Below are 26,654 nucleotides of genomic sequence, written 5' to 3'. Positions count from 1 at the left end.
TTATGTGTGCGGGAGTACCTTAATGTTCATTTTGGAGAATGAATAGGCAGACGAGGATTCGTTGAGTGGCCCGCACGGTCATGTGACATGACACCCTGTGATTTTTTCCTGTGGGGCCTTCTCAAGGACCGCGTTTCGCAAGAGGACCACGCACCCTTCCCGATCTCCGAACTGCAATTGAAGAAGAATTTGAAACTCTTCGCGGACAGCTTGACATGCTTCGCCGGACCTGCCTCTCCGATGAGAAACGTTGCCGTACATGCATTGATCAAGATGGGCATCAATTTGAACACTTACAGTAACCCTTTTTCGAATCCCTTTTGTAATTTCTTTTAATAAATATATTTTGAGGCTGCATTTTTTTCTCTTAATGCAAATTGGTAGCCTGACTTATACCGACCCCGGTATATGGCAATATAAACAGACTTAACATTTTAGTGCGGGGTTACCAAGTTATTTAGAAAATTCTTTGAATTTTGGAAAAAACATGACCTCGAAGAAATTGTATTATCTTTCAACTACTAACACTTGGAGCAAAAATATTTGACAGAGTTATAAGCAAATGTTAGCAAAGACTCCTATATTAACTAATATCGATATTTTATACAGGGCATTTTTTATAATACGATCATTTTAACAAAGTTCAAACTTGATTTTCTGAAAATTTTTCAAATTTCAAATTTTCAATTTCACTCTGTATTTTATTGTTCTATTTTATTCACATATCAGTCCACAGATGCGAGGTAACAAAAAAAACTCTTTCTTGAAGCGTGAAGTTGTATCGGTTATTCATTTTGAAAACGCGTCTACTCGACGAGCACGTGTTATCATATTCATGACACAAACACAACTGTCTGAAGCACGAACATGCTTCGTTTTAATCTTTTTCGACAGTGTTGCCAGACTTATGAGCGTTGCCGGACCGATTTTTCGAGAGCGTTGCCTGACTTATGCCGACCCCTGTATAGAATTTTCTCGGAAATCCATATGTTCAAAAATATACAGTGTTCTATTTAAAAAATGTAATATTTGGCGTGTCCCATTTTTACTCATCGCCCTGTGTGTTTCAAATTAATTTTGTCCTTCAGGTTTTTTGATTCTGTACAACTTTTTTTCTGTATTATGAATAATAAGGGAGTTATTTTACTTTCTCACACAAATGGCCCACCCTGTATATGTGCATAAAAGAAAAAATATTTAATTTTTTATTACAATTTATAGAAAATCAATAGGTTTTTATGCTGTCAACTAGAATAATTTAACGGAAATCTGCAATCAAAAGAACTTCTCACAGTTTCGAATACAGACTCAATTCGAATGCAGAGCCCTGAAGTCAACATAACTCGAAAACTATGAACTTTTGGATATTGTGCCAATGGCGACTTTCGGTCAGCAAGTTAACAACTGTAACATATAAAAATTTCAGCCAGTATAACTGAAACCACTTTTTCATAAGAAAAGTGCGGGGTCCTTTTGGGACATAACGAAAAATATATAAACAGCCACGCCAATGTGCTGGGAAAGATTTTTGAAGGTTAAGTTATTATTTTGTTACTTGAAGTGTCAAAGTTGTCAAAGCTGTTATTTATTACATTATTCTAATTAGTACAATATGTGTCAATTTTTGTCTACCTCTAGGGCAACGTAACTTTTTTCTTATATAATTCTAAAATCATTGGCCATTTACTCGTTCTTCCTTTGACACTGTATTCCAGGCTGGTTAATGTTAATTGCTTTATCTAAAAAACGAATGAATGCATTGCGCTTTCATGTTTTTTCCAAAAATGACGTAAAAAGTATGCCTGCCTAAAATAAGAGTCTCAGTAAGATTTCGACGGAATATCTCATAAAACAACTAAATTATAAATAAAAATATTTTTTAAATGCTAACTTTGGCACCCTGTATCTCAAAAAAGAGTTCCAAATATATATGATGCTCAGATTTATGTGTGTACAGGTTATTAATACAATTAATAAAACCAAATAATTTTTTTTAATAAACACGTCATAAAAACATGTATATTTGCAAATAACTTCAACCTAAAAAAAAATTACACATAAACCACATACAATTTTATTTTTTTTTTTTTTTGATATTCAATATCTCCCAAAATGCCACTGTACTTTTTTCTATAAGATTTTTTCAGTTTTAAATTATATGTACAAATTTAAAAATTTATTAGTGGAAAATTTATTCCAATATATATATATTCCTATATATTTCTATATAGTTCCTATAGATTGTTTTTATTAAAAAAAAATACTAATAGAATTTTTCAAAACTTGGCAACTAAAAATAAAATCAAGCAAGCTTAAAATTTGCACTCTAGAGAAAGTTATTTTTTCTAATAAATGCACTCTTGATTTAATTAATAAAAATATTTGAATTTTGTGTTTTAATTATTGTATAAAAATTTGTTATTGCATCACAAAATTATTTTCTAGGTTGTTTTATTGTTATTGATTCGATGTTAGAGAGGATACGTCATGAAAAAACAGTTGATATATACGGACATGTTACTTGTTTGCGGGCACAACGAAATTATATGGTGCAGACAGAAGACCAGTATATATTTATACATGACGCTTTGCTAGAAGCCTATATTTGTGGTGTAACAGAGATTTCTGCTCGAAATTTACATTCACATATTCAAAATTTAATGCAATTGCAACCAGGAGAAAATATAACTGGTATGGAACATGAATTTAAGAAACTTGGCAATATTAAGACTGATTCAACACGTTTTGTTACTGCAAATTTGCCTTGTAATAAGCATAAGAATAGATTGGTACATATCTTACCTTTTGAGAGCACTAGAGTTTGTTTAACTCCATTAAGGAATATTGAAGGATCCGATTATATTAATGCAAGTTTCATTGACGGTTATCGGTATCGCAAAGCTTACATTGCCACTCAAGGTCCTATGATTGACACTATGGATGACTTATGGAGAATGCTTTGGGAACATAATTCTACAATAATAGTTATGTTAACTAAATTAAAGGAAATGGGAAGGGTAAGTAACAAATATTGGTTAAATTTCTTACACACAATCTAATAATTTATCTAATCAGAGAATTTTATCGTCTAATGCATTGAAAAAATAAATTGTGTGGAAGAGATCAGGTGTAACTGAAATGTAGTCTAGAACTAAATTTAATGTGTATTATTCCAGGAAAAATGTCATCAATATTGGCCAAGTGAGCGATCAGTTAGATATCAGTGTTTTGTTGTTGATCCTATAGCTGAATATAATATGCCACAATATATTTTACGAGAATTTAAAGTAACAGATGCCAGAGATGGATCATCAAGAACTGTAAGACAATTTCAGTTTACTGATTGGCCTGAACAAGGAGTACCAAAATCTGGAGAAGGTTTCATTGATTTTATAGGTCAAGTTCATAAAACAAAAGAACAGTTTGGACAAGACGGTCCAATTACTGTCCATTGCAGGTTCGTATTCTTCCAATATGTTTCTTAAATACATAATATACATGTTAGGGAAATAACTTTTTCATAAATTTAACTGTCGATCGTTTTAAATAAAAAAATAAATTTTTTTGTATTGACGTTAAAATACATAACAGAGAGCCTACACAAGTCATAAAAGTAAAATTACATACATTCACATCTTCAACATTCTCAATTATTATATTATTATTATAAATTGATTAATTTATCAGAACGGCCCAAAATTAGGAGGACCTATGAAGAAGCTTTTTAAAAATTTTGTTCTTTTATTTTTAAAGCATTTACCTTCATCATCAAATACATATAAATTATCAGGCACACTATTCAAAAAGCAATCAACTTGCTCCTTGGTAAATACTCACGATTTTTTCGGTACATATCCCTCATTTTGTCTCTTGAAAAAAGCACATAACTGATATATTTGCTTATATCAATCCCCTTCTTTATATCCAACGTTGATCTCAACATTGAATATTGTGGTGTGGACAGCTTCATTTTATTTACTAAGTTTCAGAAATACACCGTCAATACATCTTCTGAATACAATGTTTTTCATAAATTTCTCGAAATTTCTTTGGAAGATTCAAAGAAATCTCTTTCACACACTCCAGTATCTCCTCAGATACACCTAAATCTTCATTAGATTCCATTTTTACAGAGTTTTCAGCAAATTGACCACAAACAATCACAAATGAACTCAATTAGCAATAGGGCGACCATAGACCTAATGATGGCGACTAATGTTTAACAAAGTATCCATGACTACATCGATATATCCTACTTACCTATTTTGCTTTATTATCCAAATTTGGTTTGAATATTTTCAAAGCACAAATTAATAATTAAATGAGGGATTTCGGTTGGAAAAAAATGACATTATTCGGATTAAAAGTGTTTTTTTTGTTTAGCAATTTTGCATTCGCTCGACTATGCTACGCTTTGCCTCACAAATACAAAATTTGCTCTTCACAAAAGTAACACATTTACTGTTTTCTATCTAAAATATTTTTCTTTAATAAATAAATTTCTTTCATAAATACATATATTTAATTATTAGCTCTCACATCTTTTTACTTTTTATTAAGGTATTAAGCTAATTCAAACAAATTTATCTCTTTCCAAGAATAACAGCTATATGTGGAATATTTTTTATTTATATTTATTACCCTATATTGAATTAATTTAAAAATGTATATATTCATCTAATTTTCTTATTTATTTTCTAGTGCTGGTGTCGGTAGGACTGGAGTTTTTATAACACTGAGCATTGTCTTAGAAAGAATGCAATATGAAGGTGTAGTAGATGTATTTCAAACTGTTAGAGTCCTAAGAACACAAAGGACTGCCATGGTTCAGACGGAGGCAAGTTTAACAGTATATTCAATTTGTTTTTTTTAATTACTCTTTGGGCATATCTGCAACTTACTTTTCGAGTGTGTGTTATCTTTATATCATCATCCAAATATCTACCGTGCTTTCACGGGAAAACACTACATAGGAGGTGCGTCGGTCAAACTCGTGCGGCTTCAGCAGTGGGGATGTCGATCTCTGTGTGCGCGGACGTGCGGCACTGTGGCGTACGGAATCACATCTCACATCAGTCAGGTTGCAGCACCCAGCGCTCCCCACCCTTCCAAACTTACGAATTCGAACAAAGCTAATTCCCTATGTAGCGTTGTACGGTGAAAGCACGGTATAGGTGTAATGATAAAAAAGTTGTTGAGGTAATTTCCTTGCATATTGATGAGTTTTCAAAAAATATTTGAAAATCGACTGAACATTCTCAAATGAATGAAAAAGTTTTTGTTTTCCAACACAGAAAAGGCATTTCACAAACTAGAATCAAAAACATCTATATAATACCACCTAGATACCTAGATTATTTTATTTTTGTATGATGGTACTGAAATGAGTTGTTTTACTCCAATCGATTTAGATCACAAACCTTGAAAACTTAAAAAAATTATTAGTAGACATTTTATTGCACTTTATGACGGGGAGAATGATAATATCAAGAAAGTAATTAGATCCAATGAAACGTATCGAAAAAGAAAACTTCCAAAAAGTTGAAATTAAGTTGCCCTTTACAATTAACAAAGTAGGACGTGCAAAACAGCGTTATAAACAAATTGACCAGGTCAAGCAAAGGCCGCTCGGGAATAATTCGATCTTTTTGCATTAAATAGAGCTTATGTTTACGGTACTTTAAAAAAAAAAGATAAATCATCTACGTCTCTGTTCTCAAGATAACTTTTTTAATTAAAGAAAGATTTAAACTTTTATTTCCAACAAGTTTTACATTGATAGTTCACGCAATAAACGCGCTAGCAGCAGTAAAACTTAACGTTAATCAACGGCCTGCACGTGAGGGAAGGAGACGCCGCCCTCTATCGCGCACGTAATTTTTTTATAGAATTTGAAACGTTCAAGTGAAATATCTCACATGCGACGAGAGCGACTTTCACGCGCACACACGGGCCTGGCGCTCTTCCCGCGTGCATGCATGTCAATGTAAAACTTTCTGAAAATAAAAGTTTGATACGTCCAATAGTTAAGTAACAATTAACGTTATATTAAAAAAAAAAACTATCTTGGGAACAAAGAGGCATAGGTGACTTCTCTTTTTTTAAATTACTGTAAAAATAAGCTCTATTTAATGTAAAAGAGCTCATTTCTGAGCGGCTTTTGCCTGACCTCGGGACAATTTCTTTATAAGGCTGTTTTACACGTCCCACTTTGTTAATTGTAAAGGGCTACTTGTAGTACTTGTACTAATGTAGAGTAATTAAACAATTAGTTGCAAAAAAACGAATTAAATTAATTAACAAATACTTGGAGCAACAATTTCAAGGTCAATGGAATCACTTTTTGCAATAATAATTGTGCAATTATCAAGAACTGTTTTTCCGCATTCAACCATTATTTTACAGTTAACAAATTGGTAAAATTATAGGTAATTTAATTGACTACAACATAAAATAACTAATTTTCCGATAGGTCATCTAGATTTTCGTGGGCAGAAAAAAAAGTGAAAAACGTAATTTTTTTGCAATTTGCTAAGTTAGCGTCACTTCTTTCGAGTTATTTTTTGATATCATTCTGCATACCCTTCTCCATCACAGAGTGCAATAAAATGTCTATTAATAATTTCTTCACATTTAAACTCTAATACGAGTGGAGTATTTAAATTGTAAAACTGGTGATGCTCATAATTGATTTACATTAAAGTTAAAAAATTAAAAGCATATTTAATTTTATAATAATAATAATTAATTATTATTATTATGTTGGTAAAAATAGTGATAATTACAAATAATAATCAGTATTTATTGACCAAAAACTACCTATACCTATACAATTGAAAAAAATAAATAAATAAATGAGCAAAGATAGAAATGTAGTTTGTAGTAACAAATGAAGTTTAACATAAGGCAAATAGTCAAATAAAATAAAAAACTAATAAGAGCTGTAAAATATGAACTGAACTGAGGGTAGGTATTACAAGGTCTGTTTAGAAAATAACCGAACTTTAATTTATTAAACTTTATTATTAATTGCCAATCCATTGTGATGTGATTGAACTTTTGTCTCAATGTCGTAGCTGTAAACTGAGCTTTCGTCTCTCCCTATGATCCTTTGAAAGAATGTTTTATCATCATTGGATTGTTCAAGAACTTGCTGACAAACATCCACACAATTTTCTTTCTGTTATTCAGTCATCAAATGAGGAATAAATTTTGCTGCATTTCGATGCATGTTAAATTTTTCAGTCAAATTTTCATGGCATGACCCAATTGAAATGCTAACCTCTTCTGCAATTTCTTTGATAGTCAATCAACGATTCGCACGCACCAGACCTTTAACTATCTAAATGTGGGAGTCATCAGTTGAAGTCAAAGGCCTTACTGGTCGAGAATCATCAGCAATTGACTGACAACCAATTTTAAAGCATGAAAATTATTTATAACATTTTGTACAACCCAGAGCATCATCTCCGTAAGCTTGTTTCAAAAGTTGAAATATTTCCGTGAAAGTTTCACGCAAAATTTCACACTATATTTACAAGATACTTACAAGAAATTTTACATGTTAAACAATGCACAGTTAGTATAGTCTTTCCGAAGTCAGTTGAACATGTATAAAATCGCCTAGCAATAAAATTTAATGAGTTTCATAGGCGTCCCTAAAAAAGTTTTCTGCTAAAGGTAAAAAATAATAATTTGTACCCATATGTGTAGAAAATTTCTATTATATGTTCATTTGGCCAACAACACATTTTAATTATTTATGTCCCCAAACAATTTTATTATATTGATGGTAAATTTTGGTTATGACATAACAAAAAACATTTACATTTTCATTAAAATATATTACTGCTCGGCAAGAACGCAATTTAGTTGTAATTATCTCTAAAAGTTGGTACTTTAATATATAAAATTCTCGTGTCGCGGTGTTTGTTGCCAAACTCCTCCGAAACGGCTGGACCGATTTTGATGAAATTTTGTGTGCTTATCGGGCAGGTCTGAGAATCGGCCAACATCTATTTTTCATACCCCTAAATGTTAAGGGTGGTCCACCCCAAATTTTTTTTTTTTTGGACAAAATTTTTTGTTTTTATTTTATACTTTTTCATGATTCAGCATTGAAAAATACATACAATTCTAAATTTTCACCCTTATACGATCAACCCTTAATTTTTAATCGTGATTTTTATATTATTCTGTTCCATCCACAGATCCACAAGATGGCAATCGAATATAATAATTGTAGTATACTATAATTTTCATGTATACTTCTATCAACCAATCAATTATCCCCGCCAGGTGTCTCCCGTTGTCACTTCTCAACCAGCAAACATCGCGGAGTAGGGAATAATAATAATAATAATAATAATAATAATAATAATAAATCGATGGTAGGTTCTGCGCCTACCATGGTTGTAACGGGTAACGGGGAATCAGGGTTTGATTCCGGAGAGGGAGCCTGAGAAACGGCTACCACATCCAAGGAAGGCAGCAGGCGCGCTAATTACCCACTCCGGGTACGGGGAGGTACACCATGCTTTTCCCACGGACAACTATATGTGGCATGTTCTCGCGTGGGCAAACCATCCAGTTTGTTTGTATTCGCTAAAGACGGACTGACCAAAAATATTGTACAATCCATTGCGTTGAGAGATTAATCTTTGTTTATTTTTTAATTGCCATAATTAGTAGTAGAAATATGAAATATTTTCGATGTATAGATAGCTATCAATAATTGTAATTTAATATATATTTGTTACTTTAATAAAGAATAATTTATTAACTTAAATAAAGTATACTTTAATTGTCTACAACGCTGCATTCCTCTTTCAATTACATCCCCACACACTTATAGTGTGTTATTTTTTAAAATATTTCCTAAAAAAAAATATTTCCTAAAAAAATATTTCCTAGAAATAACGTATATGACAAAACAACCTTTGCCGGGTCAGCTAGTTTTCTTTACATAAATTATAAATTCGATATTTTGAAATTTTTGTTTTCACTTCCTCTACGCAATGATCCAACACCTTGTTTAATAACTCGAAAAATTGTGGACACTGAAACTTTAGTTAATATGTCAATTCTATTTATAATTTCATTATCTGACTTTTCATATTCTTCCTTTTTTAAACAATCGTAAATATTTAAAATCAGACGGCTGACATTGAACATCTTTATTTTTAAATTTTAAATCTGTTTCATCAACAACCGGTTCTACTAATTCAATATTGTCGGGCGGTATTTTGTTTTGTTCCGTTTCAAAAGGTCTCCAAAATGCCATATTGTAATATTAGTAAACAAAATATCCCCCTTATTTCTCCCTTTCGCAATTGTAATCTGAATGATTAATAGAAACTGCCTATAATAAATTAAAATTACCTAAATCACACCAAATTCCGCATTGCTGCACTGCACTGATAGGCAATTTGTCGACAACTAGAGACCGACCGATTAATCGGCTTCGACCACATTCAGCCATTATTTAAACCTTCGGCTAAGAATCGGCTTCGGCCAAAAGTAAGCCAAACTTTTCGCCGAAGCCGAAGGTACCGTTCGGGACGCCGCTGGACTTAACAAATCTATTCAAATTAGGGTTAAATTAGCCCCTTAACACTTCAAATAACACAGCCAAATTACAACAAAATTGGGTGAAGGGTATTTAAGATATTTACGCAATAACATTTTTTTATAAAAGATTAACAACCTGTATCTTGAAAACGAAGCATCTGCGGGCCAATATTTATATGAACGTTTTGTATTAAAATCACTCAAATAATCGTCTGTTGAATTTATTGTACATACTTAATTAACACCCTATATATATTATATTTTCAAAACATTGTGCATTTATTTTTGACCTACTTTTATGTTATCTTATCATTTTTTTGTTATTAATTAAAATTTTCAAGTTAATAAAAATATCTTCGACTTCGGCCAAAAAAATCACATTCGGTGAGGCGTTTGTCCACCCGCAAATTCTTCAACTTGGCGACCAGACCTGTATATGGGTATGGCTAAATAAATATGGGAACAAGTTTTTCAAATATTTCAATGCCGAACCTGGTACATAATGCCTAGCTCTTTGGTATTCATTTGAAATCGGAAAGACTATAACACTATTGCATACTAAATAATTGCAGCAATTCTGTCCATTGTGTGATAATAAGCATGCAATTTTATCCCCGCAACAAGTCTCCCGCAATTTTGTCTACAACTAAACTGCATAGGCTTTAGAACTTTAAAGATTTTTTAAGAAGAATTTTAGAATTTCTTGTCATTTCCATTTTGTTTTAGGATCAGTATCAATTTTGTTATCGAGCTGCCTTGGAATATCTTGGTTCTTTTGATCACTATACAAATTGAAGAATTTTGGCCCGTTTAACCACGAATGGACAATAACAGCCGTATGTTGCGATTACATACTGAAAAGTGGAATTTTTATGTGCATATTGCATATTGTTACTGCCAAATGGAACTGAAAAATGTGAAACCTTGTTAGTGTAATGACTAGTGAATCATAGTTATAGTGTGCAAATGAATGTAAAACGTGCCTATTTTTTGTGAACAGAATAACCTTATGTAAAGAAAAAAAATCACAATATTTCTCTTTTTTCAAATAACTAATTTTTGCTAGCATTAACATTTATTTTTATTATTTTTATCATATCATTTTGTGTAATATAATTATAATGTATTTACAAATATACCAATTTTAAGGTATCTATATTTATATAATCAATTACCAAGTTAAAGAAGTTTATAACAAAAGTTGTAGTACTGAAAGAAAAAAACAATCTGGTTATATTTATTTTAAAAGTTCTGTGTATCTACCAATCAAGAAGAAAGTGCTTAAAAAAAATTGTAAGCAAAACGAAACAAAATATATATATAGGTATTAATGACCACAGCGGTTAAAAAAGAGTTACTTTTATAGACTGAAATCATTTTTTTATTATGATTTTTTTTATGTTTAATAATATACATAAATATTTGACTTGTACTAGGTAAGTTAAAAGGATTTAACTACTATATTTTTCTTCGGTATGTAGATATTTTAAGTAAAATGTAAGAATAAACTTTATTATTAAAATTTATTTCCATTCCAATTTCTCATATGAAACGAAACTTACACTTACGTAATTAAGATCTGTTTATAGTATGCCATTCTTTCAAAGAATATTCCACTAGTAATGTTAGTATAATACAACCTTATATAATTGAAGCCAGTTAAGTACTCTTTGATAGGTTTCTCTTCTTTACAATCATAAAAGGAACTGAAAAATGTGATCTTCTGTTAAATGATTAAATGAATTACAATTGAAGTGTGCCAACTCCTTAAACCTTATTTTTAAAGTTGTATAGGTTGGGATTGTCCATACAGTTTGGACCAAAATTCTAGAATTTCTTCTACTATAAAAAAAGTGGTCAAGATGTCTCGGGTTAGGCTTTTCATGTGGTGAAAACAGCATCTTGATATTGTGATTTTTTTAAAGTGTTTTTTCGTTTTTGGCAAATTTTTGTTAAATATTTTGTTTATATGTGAAATTTTTTTACAAACTGTTTGATTTATAACAAACATATTTTTTAAACAGAAATTTATACATATATGGGGCATTCTTTATTAAAATGGTCACCCCATCTGTCAAAAAATTGAAGCAAAACCAAAAGCATTTGGTAGCTTCACGTGTCGTTTTTATTGACCTGTAGCCTTTAAAAGAAAATCAAGATTTCAGACCGTTAGGGCCGGAAAACTTCGAGAAAGTCACTATGAAAATGAAGTTATCCTGGTTAAAAGTCACACAGGTTATAAAGAATTGCGAACAGAGCTTATTCTTATGTATTTTGACCTACTAAATACGAATCTAATCTTATTTTTTGCCTGACTTTGTCAAAGTTTTCCGGCCCTATCGGTCCGCCATGTTGATTTTTTTTAAAAGGCCACAACTCAATAAAAACTAGACACGTAAGTATGTATAGTAGTTCGCTAATGGACAGTTTCCGAGATATTCGATGTTAAAAGTTGATAATGCGAATGCGTGTCAAGCACTTGTTTAAATGCTTATTAGTCGCGCAAAAGCTCCATGAAGCTTAAAAACTATATAATATGTATATATTTGTCTAGATAGTGCGTATCCATTCGTATGTGTGTGCGTGTGCGTGCGCGTGCTAGTGCGTGTGAAAACAATCTAATGATTGTATCCAAAGTAACACCCAAGATAGAGTAGTCGAAACAACTTTAGGGTACAGTTTCTCGCGTGTTTTTTAATCAGTATTTCAAAATATATATCGAAAAGTAGGGTGATTTTAAATATACTTATTCTATTAGAAAAAAAATATTCTTCTTTATTTAACATCGTAATTTAGATATCCAATTGTGAGTAATCTATCGATATCGATAGCAGAGAATATTTTAATGTGAAGATATTAGAAATATTATACTATTATTTATGAGTACCTCAAATATTTCGAATGTTGAAAAATATCAGTTTCGTTGGACTTATTGTCAAATAGTTCTTAATTGATATTACTGTTCAATTACCATTCACTTGCAGTTTTTGGTGTTATACTCCCGATCCCGGGCGAAAGCCCGATCGCAACTATAACATTGTATTTGTAGTCTGAAAGCCATTTATATTGCAACAAGCTCAACTGCTAATTACAAAATGAACACACCAGACCTGTGAAAAAATGATCAAAGCAATATCGGGAGTATGACACAGCAAAAACTGCAAGTGAATGGTAATTGAACAGTAATATCGATTAAGAACTATTTGACAATAAGTCCAACGAAACTGATATTTTTCAACATTCTAAATATTTGACGTACTCATAAATAATAGTATAATATTTCTAATATCTTCACATAAAATATTCTCTGCTATCGATATCGATAGATTACTCACAGTTGGATATTTAAACTATGGTGTTAAATAAAGAAGAATCTTTTTTTCTAACAGAATAAGTAGTATATTTAAAAACACGCTATTTTTCAATATATATTTTGAAATACTGATTTAAAAACACGTGAGAAACTGTATCCTAAAGTTGTTTCGACTACTCTATCTTGGGTGTTACTCTGGAGTTATTTTGGATGCAATCATACGCTATAATAACTCAAATAAAATATATAATTGATCGAGAAGAATGGCTAACTGTGCTGACCAGATTGCACGTGAATATAGAAGTATTACTATAGCATTACTCCGAGCCTCTTCGTTTATTTGTTTATAAAAAGTATACACATACACACACGCACGCACGCGCACACACACACACACACAAACGAATGGATACGCACTATCTAGACGAATATATACGTATTATACAGTTTTTAAGCTTCATGGAGCTTTTACACGACTAATAAGCATTTAAACACGTGCTTGACACGCATTCGCATCATCAATTTTTAACATCGAATATCTCGGAAACTGTCCATTAGCGAACTTTGGGCCCATGAAGACTTTTGTTCCTCATAACAAAAACAACCTATTCCCAAAATTTCATTAAAATTGACCGAACGGAGTTTCCCATAAGGTTTGTGCGGGGTCCTTTTTTATAGTTCTAGCAAAAAGTTTCAAACAAAAGTTATAGGACATCAAGAGATATGCTGGTGACCTTGGCCTTAAATTTTAAGGTCAAATCAAGGTCAGCTTGAAAATATTAAAAGGAACATTCAATTTTTTATGCCAGCAATTGATAGAGTACCAAATTAGTTCGAATATAAGGTCAAACATTTTTCCTGTATGTCCTTGCAAGTCACTTTAGGGTCAAAAAAAATTTTTTCTTTATGATTTTAAATAACAAATTAGATGCTATAATTAGATCATACTAATAGTTTAGTTGAACATATCTATTAAACTATGCATTATTTTTTGTGGAAAATTAATTTTATCTTCAAGTAACTTGCAATGATGTCCTCTAAGATTCTAAAATAAAATTTTGCTTTGTATCCGTTGGTGTCACAAAAAATTGTGTATTCCATTTGATATTAAGTTGATTTTACTTTGAACTTGGAGATTGTGGTGAAGGTCAAATCCAAGATCACCATCTAATTTATCTTCCAAAATCCAATAAAATTTTGTTTAAAGCATTTTTTCGAGTTTCTCGAAGAAAAATGCATTTGACCCTCGACATGACTTGCAAAGGAAATATAAAAAAATGTTTAACCCCATGCTTAGACATAAAATCACAATTGCCTGTATAAAAAATGAAGTGTTTCATTTAATATTTTCAAGATGACTTTGGTTTGATCTAGAAACTGAGAGTCAAAGTCAAATCCACTGTTATCAGTATCTTGGTTTCTTGATATCCTACAACTTTTATCTGAAATTTTTTCTCAATCCTGAAAGATTATAAGGAGGTTCAGGTATTTTTGGAACATCCTGCATGTATTGTCGTGTAATTTTATGTTGACAAATTAACAATTTAAAAAGAATTTTGTACGATAAAATTAGGTTATTTTTAAAATAAATTTGTTTAGTTAGCAATATACATGGCTGGAAAATCCACATGGTCCATCTACCTTTACATGAGAGCGACAAAGTAAAGAAATCCGTGCGATAGACAAGGATGGCGATAGTGAAGACTTTTCATAATCTGAATAGTCACCGCCCGTTTCGGGTTAGAAGTGGGACAGACTATTCAGATTATGAAACGTCTTCAATGTAACCATCCTTATCTATCGCACGGATTTTTATGACTTACTTTATCGCTCTCACGTAACGGCCGATGTACCATGGGGACTTTCCGAACCTGTATAATTAGTTATACAGGGTGATTCTAAAATATGTAGCCAACCTTATAGGGCAGAATCTGGAGGTCAAAATAGACTGTCTGAACTAATTTGCCTATTGGCCTATTCAGTACACGAAATAAAAAATGCAATGACCTCAATGTGAAACCTCTTAGATATCTAAAAGGAAATTTGAATCTGATCGAAATTAAATTCTTACTTTGGCAATCTAACATCTATTTAAATATATATATATATATATATATATATATATAGTTAATAAATTCCTGCCTTAAGTTTATTTAGCGGTATGTCTGATGTTATTGTCATTATTACCATTAGGTACTAGTACTAATACCTAGTCGATAATTTTAGAAGCGTATTCAACATTTATGGAATCGCAACAATTTAAAGTAAATATTTTATTATGATACAAGGTGTAACTTTAAATAGGGGTTTTATTGAAATGGTGGCTACCTTTGACTGTTAGAAGCACATATAAGTTTGTTTTCTCGTATTCAATCGTAATTTTTTTTTTTTCACTTTTTTTGTAATTTTCAAACTCTGGACAAGCTGGTGTGACCTCAAACAACAGCACATGTTAATCGCAATGTATAAAACACTTGGGAACTGGATTGTTGTCAAATCTCATAATTTCCACACCACTCAATATGAAGTACTTACTGCTCTTTGGCATGTTACTTTTATTGAAGGAGCTCTCTTATCCCACATAAATGTAAATTTAATTATTTTAAATAAGATAAACAGTGAAACAGTACTTAACGAGTAATCTAACAGAAAACTCAAACAGTAATAAATAAATAATGATAAATAAAATACACAAAAATAAGTAAACAATCTAAAAAATGGACCCCTATTTAATTTACACCCTGTACAATTTTCTCTTTTAGCAGTTTGTGATCTGTACATGTTATTTGCCACTGTAAAATTGCACTCAGAAATTTCATATAGATATTCACTTTCTCATTATTAAAAGAACTAGATTTTTTTATCAATTAAGTGTGTACTTTCATGCTGACCCCACAGCTCAATTTTTTTTGTCAATAGTAAATGACATAAATTCTTTTATTTCATTATATTACAGAATAATATATTTAATATAAGTACTACATTAGGTATATGAGGAAAGTTGGTAAATTACGATGAAGTCCCAATATAATGTAAATAACAGAAAGGTAAGTAGGTATATATTTCTATAGCTTCCATTTCATGTATAAGATTCAGCTACAAAACTGCTGTTTTTCGTAATAATAAAGTGCTTGTAAACTGTCCCCTAATGTCCACAATATTCTCCTTTATTGCACCATCAGTTATTTTAACATTTGTTTCCTACGTTTTTAACTTCTCATATAATAATAATTTGCCATCTATATCATCCTCATCAGTTTTTTCCTCTATGTTAGCAACAACCTGAGCATGCAAGGTAATTCTTGAATTTGACAATGAATCTGAATATAAGTATTTTCTGTTGCACTTACATATGTATACTATTCGCGTTTTGGATAGTACATGTTTTGAATAGCTGCAATAATTTTACAAAATAATATGATGGGCATTTAGCACAGTTCCCGACGTACAATAGAAATATAAAATACAGAGAGTTCCGCTTACATAAAAAGAATTCATTTCAACTCAGATTTTCACCGATCTTTTCGATGCTCTCGTGAGGCTCCGCAGACGAAATTCAGCGATGTTTATAAATTCACCCGTCAAGCCAACCGGATGAGCAGATTACTGCCAAGAGTCTTTCTTCGGACGGGGACAACATATGCCGCTCATCCTAGGCCAATCAATAGAACATTAAATCAGTGATTTTGTGATAAAAAAATTGGGATTGTGCTATCATATAAAACAGTCCGTAGATATATGTTTCCTACTCCAATTTACCATTAATTAATTTTTTACGAACATTTTTATGTAAAAAACGCATTTTTTAAAAGTTTTTTTGCTTATAGAACCTAAACTAACAAAGCGATCTGAATGCTATAGAGAGACAATTTATAGAGAATCGAAATACGAATAAAACGAGACGTCGCTCGATCCGATCGAATAATTAGATACAAAGGAAACCCAGAAAAATCGGAAAATTTAGCGTTTTTTGAGAATTCATTACTCCACCATTTTTTAAGTTGTAGAGCTGACCCTGTGCACAAAAGTAGTGAATTACCCATATACTATATTGTCGTACCTGTCCATCCCCGGTGACGACACCCTTTTCGTGGGCCCTCGAAGGAGACGTCGAACTAGTCATCCGACTTCCCCCTTGGACGCCACGAAGCGATTCGCGACCCTTTCTCAACTCCGCCCCGTCGGTTTCTTCCATGGCACCGGGTCGTGAAGTTCGGGAAGACGTTAGAAGCTCCCCGTGGAGTTCGACCTCCACTCCCAGTACCATGTCGTAAATCGACATCGGAGTCAATGGTAGGAATAGCTACCCGTCCCGCAACATCGGTCTGCAGGGGGTGGACGGCTGGTGATGCCGCCCACGCGGTTCGACCCCTGCTGCAAATTCGCTACTCCCTGGACCTACCCGGTGTTGCGGAAGGCCCGCCTCGTCGTTGGTATCGTCTGTTGCTGTGGGGGCGACCGAAGGGATGGTCGAGCCGGTATTAGGACCCCCCGAGGTAGCGAACCTAAGTGGGTAAGGCACATTGGCGACGCTGCACCGCGTCCCTACCGACGTCGGTCCCTCCGACTCTCCACGGAGCATACAGATGCGATTTGGGCTGGATACGGAGTCCTGTTCCTCGTTCACCCAGAATGCCGGGGAATTAACCACCGGCAGACAGGCGTGAGGGCGATCCGTGTCACCGCTTTCAGCTCGTCGCAGGCAGGGGTGGTAAGCTGGGCAGTTCCTAGCGGGCAGCCGGCCAGAGCACACGTGTTTTGTGAAAGTGTAGTGCAAGGAGCAAATTCTACCTGNTCCTTTGGAAGTATGTACTTTTTATAATCAGGTTCTTTTCCTTTGCAAAATCAATTAAGAATTTTCCATTTTCATTGGTTACTTCGTGTTTGCTATGATCTCCTATTGTGGGTTTATACATTTCCTCCCTACCTATTTTTGCATTTGCATCCCCCAACAAAATTTTCATATCATACTTTGGAATCTCTTCGTATAATCTATCCAATTCGTTATAGAATTCTTCCTTGCTCCCTAGATCCTCTTCTTCGTGTGGTGCATGTATGTTCAAAAAAGTTATTTTTTGATACTTTCCTCTAAGCCTTAAAAGGCATATCCTATTTGAAACTAATTTATACTGTACTACTAACTCTTTTAGTTCCTTCCTTACTAGGAACCCTGTGCCCAGTAGTCTATCCTTTCCCCCGCTATTTATAAATATATAGCCCCCTATTTCCATTACCAGTTCCCCTAATTGTTTCGTTTCTTGTAGTGCAACTACGTCAAAATTACCCTTTTTTAATTCATTTACAATATGCTTTAATTTTCCCTCCTCAAAAGTTCCTCTCACGTTCCAGGTTCCAATTTTCATTTCTTTGTTTATCTCACTATTAATTATTCTATTTTTCTTATTTATTTCATTTACCCCTATTCGTAGTCCTTTCCGTTGCCTGTTTTTTTATTATAGTCAGCGTTTTTCTTTTTTTTTTAGTTTTTTGTCTCCTGTATCTCTTCCTGGAGCAGTTTTTTCGTCTTATCCCATTTCCATCTTTTACCATTAATTCTTAAATTTTGGTATCTAATTGTCACATTGTTTCCTTTATCTTTTTCTTGCTTAGCTTTTTTCCTTATAATCCTTTGTATTCTTCTCTCCTCCTTCGTTAAGTCGCTGTTTATATATATTTTTTCACGTTTTAAATACTCCACCTTGCCTTTCGTTTTCATGATTTTCATTTTTTTTTCAAAGCTGTCCAGTTCCACCACAAATATTGTTTCATTCACCTTCTGTACGGCTTTGATTTCTGTTTCTATGTCCAAACATTCCTTGAAAAAGTGCCTAAAGTTCAACCCCTCTTTGTCCTCCTCCTTTAATCTCATTCCCGTTATCACCAAATTGTTCTTTATTCGATCCATTTCTAATCTTTCTATTGTTTTTTCTATGGTTTCTAACTGGTCTACTCTCTTCTTCAATCCTTCTATTTCCATCTTCATTCTTTCATTTTCTAGCTTCATCTCCTTCATTTCTTCATGGTATTCATGATTTTCTTTTCGCATTTCTTTAATTTCGTTCATCATAACATCAAACATCTTGATTTCTTCCATATTGCCACTTTGCTGCTCTTTGCTTGTAGTGCTTTTTGCCGGTGATCTTATTATCAACTTACTTTTTTTAAATATATCTTTATCCATCGATTCTCTCTTTCTCTTGCTCGAATGGTCAGAAAACTCCGAACCGCTATCTTCTTCTCGAAGGAAACTTAACTCTCCTCTTACTGACATACGTGTTCCGTCTGGACTAGTTACCTCTGTACCGTATATAGTGTTGCCTATCCAGGTATCAATTTCTGCTCTTGTATTTCCTTTGCTTTACTAACCGCATTACGTGTTGCCTACCTCAGCGGCGTCAGGTAACCTCTTCCGAGTCGACCTCTCGAAAAATATGGCACCTACCAGGTAGGAATTGGAATCCTATTTCCCTTTCTTATCTTTATATCCTCTTACCCTTGCTTTTTCTTTGTGTTTTTCACTTCCGTATGCGCTTTCATCCAATTATGTTTATTTTCTACCCTTTTATATATTTTTCTTGCTCGATACCACCCGCACGCGAGTTAAGTTTCGGAGCACGATCTACACCACGTACGCACATTTAGTCACTTAGTAAAATAGTACCTACACTAAAAAATTCAAATTGCAATTGTGCCAAAACTAATGGTCCGACAGCGCCTGCTTTGTGCACACTTAAAGTACATGTAATTCACTACTTTTGTGCACAGGGTCAGCTCTACAACTTAAAAAATGGTGTAGTAATGAATTTAAAAAAAAAACGCTAAATTTTCCGATTTTTTTCGGATTCTCTTCGTTTTTAATTATTCGATCGGATCGATCGACCTCGTTCTATTGGTATTTGGATTCTCTACAAATTGTCTCTTTATAGCATTCAGATTGATTCGTTAATGGTAAATTGGAGTAGGAAACATATAAGCATATATCTATAGACTGTCTTTTATATAATGAAACATTCCGTGTGCTACTAGTATTTTTGTTACAAATAAAACCTCTTATTGACTGGCCTACAGAGACGGTGTTTGCGGCAACGCCAAAAACACAAATTGCCAAACTCAAATATTCTGGCCTAGAAGGGAGAGTAGGGACATATTCGATGTCCCCCAAGAGATGTCAGCACTCAACTATGTGTTCAAGAGTTAAAAAAAGGCGGCCATATGTATATAGTATGTAGCACGTAGAGATGTAAATAAGTTCGTTAAACTGTAGTTGCAAAAGTTTATAAAATAAAAGTGTACAAAATAAATGTGCATCAATAAATCCTGAGCAGTTCCTCGCCAACGGACGCGGACGGCACCGAAGACGTAGTATTTCCGGTTCTAAAAAATTCTGGAACTAAACCGGACCATAACATCAGGCCGCCTAGCGGAATTCACCCAAACAGTATACGAATGCCAACCCAGGTTTCCCACAACTTATTAACCAAACTTTGAACTTTTTCGTTCGTGTCTCACTGCATAATCAGTGACACGCGATACAAGCAACCAGAGCATCTACTCCAGATTATGTACTCGACCGAATCTTCAAAGATTCCTGTTAGATAGCAACTAGCAACTACTGCATTGCATACTTTGTATCACGACATACTTAAACCAATAAAGCTCACGAATTTTAACCGCATTTCGATTTATAATTCTCCTAAAAAATACCAAACCGCGAGCGCAACCCTCTCATACGCTTTCACGCTGTAATTCATTCACGCTCTCATACTGGCAGTTCTTATAAAGCTTAACTTACCGGAGCTCTATACAGGGTTCATAGTTCAAAAATAATATAAAATTCCTTGACTTCCAGGTTTTCCCTGACTTATAAAAAAAAGTCCAGATCACTTGTAGTTCATGTTTACATACTCGTATTAATTGGTGCTTATGCATTAAAAATTTTATAAACTGGGCTCCATAATCTTTTTTATACCCAAAAAACTTCTTACAATGGTTTCTCTTTTACGAGGTTGTTTAATTTGTCCTTAAAAATGAAAGAAGAAAATGTCTGATAAAAAAATAGGAGTAAATGATCCAACACCAGTAAAAGGAAACAAAAAATAAACAACAAATAATATAAAGTAACTATATATTTTTAAATATTTTCTCTCAAATTATCTAAACGTCTATTAATAATATCCATTTCGTATTTGGTAGTTTCACTTACTTTTAATTTCTTCTTTTGAAGGTATTTCATATCTTTCATTCCACGCTTTCTGTATTCAATAATGTACCTTCCTAAGTCTTTTTCTTCTGAAATAGATATAGGTTTTCGTACCTACTCATAAATATTTAAAAGAGGGTAAAGCTACTCAAAAACGAAAACTAGAATTTTTATCAGACTGTAGTCTATCAAAGTTATGGTAAAAAAGAATTTCGAGCGATGTAGCATTCAATGACAAAATATATTTCTTGTTTAGATCCTCCCACAATTGCTACAGAGAGAATGAAAAATTTGTTACAGTATTTTTCCGATAAAAATTTTATCAGCATACAAATGGCTGAAAATGCTATGACTCAATGTAAAACAGTACAAGAAAATCCTAATTTTGTAGAAAAATTTAAAAACTATAAATCAGAGAGATTAGACCAATTTTATAGTTCTATTTTTTCTAATAATTCTTACGCAGATATATGATTATTAAAATGGTTTTTATATTTTCACATGGAAATGCTTCTGTAGAAAGTGTGAACAAGAATATGTTGGTAGAAAATTAATGTTAACATCGACAGTAAAATGAAGTTGATCGCCTCGCAGGTGAATTTTTGAAAATCCAATAAAAAAATTTTAAGGGATCATCCATTTCACATTATTATGGACAGTTTGAAATGCACCATGCAGATTGTGTAATCCACAGGAACCCAGATCTATAAGTGTAACATATTCTTCACATAACAATTTAAAGAATTTCCAATTAACGTTGGGACCATCCATTGAAACAATTTGTTTAAATCCAATGGTTTATTAAGTCCCGCTTTAAAGTGGTGCAGAATATCTCGAGCAGTTGACCCATTCATAAATATTGATCTCAAATACGTACCTGAAAAAGAAAAAAAACAACAATTTTTTTTAACATTTCCACATAGTAGGCATCTTTCATGGTGACAGTTTCATTGTAATGTTTGTCACTTTCGCGTAATATCATTTAAATTCTTATGTTCCTTTATTTTTTTAGTTGTAATCTTTGTGCTTGACTTTGCATTTAATTCGATTTTTTTACAACCATGAACCAACATGAGCAGACGCTCTTCTTACACTCGCAGTAGGATTACGTTAAAAAAATACTTCGTCTAAATCATGCCTACGCCTGCTTAGACGGCCAAATTCACGATATCTTGGAGTTAAAGCTCCTGACTCCATCGTTGTCGCATGAGTTTTCTCAAACAATCTTGCACAAGGCCTTCTATCAAGGAAACGTTGCCGATACTCTGTTTGAGCCGCCAGACTATTTCCATTACAGAAACTGTCGTATTCCACCCTTCGAGCGAGCTTCAGGATTTCAGAACACCCCGCATATTCATAGAAGTCATAATCTTGTACCTACAGATATGCCGGAGACNCCACCTACGAAGGCTGTCCAGGCCTACACGAGATGAGGCAGGATAAAGAGGGATAATCCCCCTCGATCCCAAATCATTGAGGCCAATTTCTAGCCATGGAATAATGGCGCGGTAAGCTGGGATCTCCGTTCCTTCTCGACGAGGATTCGTCTAGCTCAGGGTTTGGGAAGAAGCTACGATCTGATTTATAAATTTAGGGCTCGAGATCGCTCATCGTGGCACTTATGGAAGCACTGGTGGGTTTCATCTTACCCTTGTAAATGTTATGCGAGCTTTGCTCTATAATCTTTGCACTGGCTTTAAATAAATTAGAATGCGGTCTCAACGGAGCCGTGAAATTTAGCCTGCGTTACCTAGTGGTAAGCGCAGTGAATTAGCGGTCTCAACAGAGCCTATCAACCGCTGTTCCGAGGTACGGGTCTCGACGAAGCCGGTACAGTCGGAAACAGGGCATTCGTCGTAGGTGGTCAGTCTAGACGGAATGCAGGTCTCGCAAACTCTGGGCGGAAGGCTTGTGAAGCAAGCGCGAGAACTGGTCTCGTTATGGGGTATCGAAGTGAAAAAGTAATGGAATCACAACGATACTGATTTTTCACAATGGCTTTTTATTGTTTAATATATAGTTTACAATAGGTACATATATACAATGGATTTGAAATTTTGAGCGTATGAGAATGAGAAGAAAATTTTAAGTGCTATTAAAAAAGACACATCGTGTACTCACACTGTCTGGACACTGGTTCCAGTTAATATACTGCGAACGCCGCCGGTAAACCCATAAACCCCAAATCCAGGATATCTACCGATATCCCCATAATCGCCGGACGACTTCCATTCTCCTTCGCCTAAATTCTAGAAAAAAGTGACCCTTTTTTGAGAGCACTGTTTGATTTTGGCCCTTTTGGATTTTTCTAGAATTTTCAAATGTCGATTTTTGGAATCGGCGTCGTAATCTTAACTGGGAGCCAGAAGGTCTTCAGGATCGGAAAGTCTATAGATTTTCCGATTTGTCGGAAATTCGGCTTCTGGACGGAGCTGGAGTGGTCGAAGATGGGAATCGTGGTTGCGGAGCGGTGGAATCCTCGCTTGGAGGCCTTTCTGGCCCATCGACGGAAAAATTCGAAAGTGGGGCGAATTTCCGTCGTAGGGCTGTCGAGGTCTCCCATCCTGGCGTGCAGCGACGTCGGCTTAACTGGCGTGAAGTACATCGTTCAAAGTAAATGGTTTGTGTGCTGCTCGAGTCAGATCGCGCGGACGGCGTCGGCGGCAGCGAGGAAGAGCGTGGCATCCTCTATCGTCGTAGCTGGCCTCCGTCCGTCGGGCGATTCTGCTCGAATTCGGTGGAGAGCATTGTAGAGCGATGCTCTACCACCGTTCTGGGTCCGACCGAGATCGTATGGGCGGAATGGTGGAAAACGGGAAGATCGTTGAATCCACGTTTCCATTCCTAACGGCCTTATGGCCCATACGATTCGGACGAGATTTTAACCACATCTTGTCGTCGTGGCCTGTTATGCGGTATTTTATTTTCAGCGCGATCCCTCAATTAGTTTCGTAGTTACAGGCGATAGCGTCCTTACCATTCAAAAGATAGGTGATTTCTCTAGGCCTTTTCCAAACATCGTCCTGGGGCGCGCCGGGATTCGTCTCTGAGTCGCGGCCGTTGCTGCTGTATGCACAGAGCGCGTTGTCGGCGAACCCGGACTGGATCGGCCGCGATGCTGGATCGATTGGAAACTGAGGTGAAAAATGGTAATCGGACTTCGGCGGCGTTATCGCCTGACAGGTCGGTCTAAGAACGACGGGCGACGTCCGTGTGGAGATGCGGAGTAGCTCTCTGCTATTTCGGACGGCATCGAGTCCGATGGTAGGTTTTGTACCGTGGCGGCTTTTTACATTTGCCCGGCCTACGGTGATTGAATTCGTAACCGTGGCGGCTTTTTACATTTGCCCGGTTTCGGCAAATTTTCCTACCGTGGTGTATTGATCCTTTGGAATGGAAAGTGAGGTGAAATTGGCTGCCTCCTTCCCATCCTAGACTCTCCTGGCAGGTCCTCGGTGACGGGACGCTGTCGGGACATATACTGGACGTTGTAAAATCCTGGAGTGTGCTCGCATGACCTAATACGACAATATGTACTTTAAGTGTGTACAAGATGGGGGCTATCGGACCACTACTTTTGTAACAAATGCAATTTAAATTTTTTGATGCATTATTTTGCAAAATTTCTGAATGCGTTGTAGCAGGGCATAATAATCTAAGGGTTAGTTCTAACCAAAAAGGCAGTTCTTAAAAAAAAGTTAGTTGTAAAAGTTAAAAAGGGCAGTTGCAAAATTGCTTGAAGTACTATGAAATTGAAATTGCATGATGACTTGTCAAATGCCGGTCCTCTAAAAGGTTAATAAATAAATAAGTAAATAAATAACATAAAATTATTGAAATAAAACAATGACCATGTACTTTGAGTACAGTACATGAACATTTAAAATTAATAAACTCGAAAAGATATGAGTCGCTCTAACATCATATAGGCGAAATTTGAAAAGTATTTTTTAACAATATAAACAAGAAACCCAAAACTCAAAAATCGCAAGAAAAGCGAATGTAGTACTTATAGTGGTAGGTTTCTTCTATATGGTTTATAAAGCACAGCATTCGCTTTTACTGGGGCTTTTGGATTTAGAGTTTATTGTCCGGCATTTAAAAAGTACTTGGGGGGGGGGAGTATCGGGCTTTTGTTGGGAACAACTTATTTGCAGAAATCGAATTTTTTGGGCGCTTTCTTTGAGATAGAGAAATTCCTTAGATTATCCCCTGCGTTGTAGTCCGATTTTAATTTTTTTGCCGGATTTTAAAAGTAGAAGAAAAATAGAAGTATAATACTACAAAACGTGTATTCTAATTTTCCGATGAAAAGATGCGAAAGTGAAAAATTCCGCCAAACATACTCAAAAACGGCCGAGCGCGCGTACGTAAGGGAAGATCGGGATATATAGGTATACAATTTTGAATTTTGTTGTAGTGCAGTTTTTATTGTAAATCCGTTCATAAACAACTTACAAAATGTAATCAAATTTCCTTAACACTATACAAGGACACCTAAATATGTATTCTTTGGGACAGAAAAGTACATTTTGTAAGGAAACTTTCAAATTTACGTTTGTGATTTCGCGTAAATTTCAAAAAATGCAGGCACAGGTTTCGCATTATTGTGATTCCGTGTATTCTTACCACTGTGTCGCTGTGTATGCTTAAGTTCGGTGTAAAAAGCAGTTGCTTCTGATTGTTGACAATATGATAATATGATATGGTATAACTATACAGGCTGTTACAAATTCGCTTCTCACTATGTAGTGAGATCCCTGTGGATCTCGGAAACGGTAAGAGGTACGAAGTAGCTTAAATAGGGGCAAAGTTACGTAATTAGGGGACCAACATTATGCCTTTAAAAAATCATGATAACATGATTAGTTTTCGAAATATTTGAAAAAACCGAAATTTTGGAAATCCGTTTTTTCATTTCAGCCTCGTTTGAGGTGATATTGGAAAAAGAACACTTAACACTATTCGGGAAGGATGGGCGAGTGAGGAACTCCGAGGGGGAAAGGGCCGACCCTCGGAATTTCAGGAAAGGGTTCCAAGAACAGCGGGAAAATTGCCGACGCTCTGTTCCCAGACGGAAGGGTAAGGAGGGAGGACCCTTGGTAGGAAAATTGCCAATACCAAGGGGGGAAGAGGACTTACTTCACGTTGAGGGAAATTGCCGATCAACACTACAACCTTTCTTGTGCGGAGCTCGGCTTTTATAGTCGATTGGTGAAGTAGACAAACTGTTCGGATATTAGTACTCGGACCTATATTAAATATAAAATTCGGTTTATACATTGATCACTTAGGAAAAGACAATCGTTCATTGGATACTTAGCGGTTAAATTAATAAAGGTTCATTACAAAATCCGGCTGAAAAATTAAAATCGGACCACCTCCAACGAATCCAGAAATTTTGTAAAATAGTATATATATATAATCTAGCTCTGCGGACCTAGTAAGTTCATGGCTTGGTTGACTATCTTTTTCCACTTGTTTCTATCCTTTGCCTTTTCTTTCCACCTGACAATTCCCAGTTGTTGTAAGTCTCTCTCCACCTCAGTTTTCCATCTTGTTTTCGGTCTT

General features: G+C 34.6%; 2 protein-coding genes and 1 long non-coding RNA gene across 3 annotated transcripts in view; 1 reads left to right on the top strand and 2 right to left on the bottom strand.

Annotated features, from left to right (window-relative positions):
• The window catches only part of LOC108915846 (tyrosine-protein phosphatase Lar), a 44,103-nt gene extending 33,447 nt beyond the window's left edge, over positions 1-10,656 (top strand). Inside the window, 4 exon segments of the mRNA XM_018721991.1 lie at positions 2,446-3,017; positions 3,177-3,457; positions 4,702-4,837; positions 10,297-10,656. Coding sequence (XP_018577507.1) covers positions 2,446-3,017; positions 3,177-3,457; positions 4,702-4,837; positions 10,297-10,365 — 1,058 coding nt within the window. The 3' untranslated portion in view covers positions 10,366-10,656.
• Positions 10,657-15,804: 5,148 nt separating this feature from the next.
• Positions 15,805-16,491, bottom strand: LOC108915847. The gene is made up of 2 exons (XR_001964741.2): positions 16,367-16,491; positions 15,805-16,277 (listed from the first exon to the last, which is right to left on the bottom strand). It is a non-coding gene; the product is annotated as an uncharacterized LOC108915847 (long non-coding RNA).
• A 695-nt stretch (positions 16,492-17,186) lies between these two features.
• Positions 17,187-18,246, bottom strand: LOC111693100 (craniofacial development protein 2-like). The gene is made up of 2 exons (XM_023457239.1): positions 17,675-18,246; positions 17,187-17,610 (listed from the first exon to the last, which is right to left on the bottom strand). Exons 1-2 carry the CDS (start codon positions 18,244-18,246, stop codon positions 17,187-17,189), a joined length of 996 nt encoding a protein of 331 aa, XP_023313007.1.
• Positions 18,247-26,654: the final 8,408 nt, after the last annotated feature.

The sequence above is a fragment of the Anoplophora glabripennis genome, unplaced genomic scaffold (genome assembly GCF_000390285.2).
Source record: "Anoplophora glabripennis isolate ALB-LARVAE unplaced genomic scaffold, Agla_2.0 scaffold1495, whole genome shotgun sequence".
Classification (NCBI taxonomy): Eukaryota; Metazoa; Arthropoda; class Insecta; order Coleoptera; family Cerambycidae; genus Anoplophora; species Anoplophora glabripennis.
Note: the sequence above shows the minus strand (reverse complement) of the source record. Positions and strands in the feature narration are given on the sequence as shown.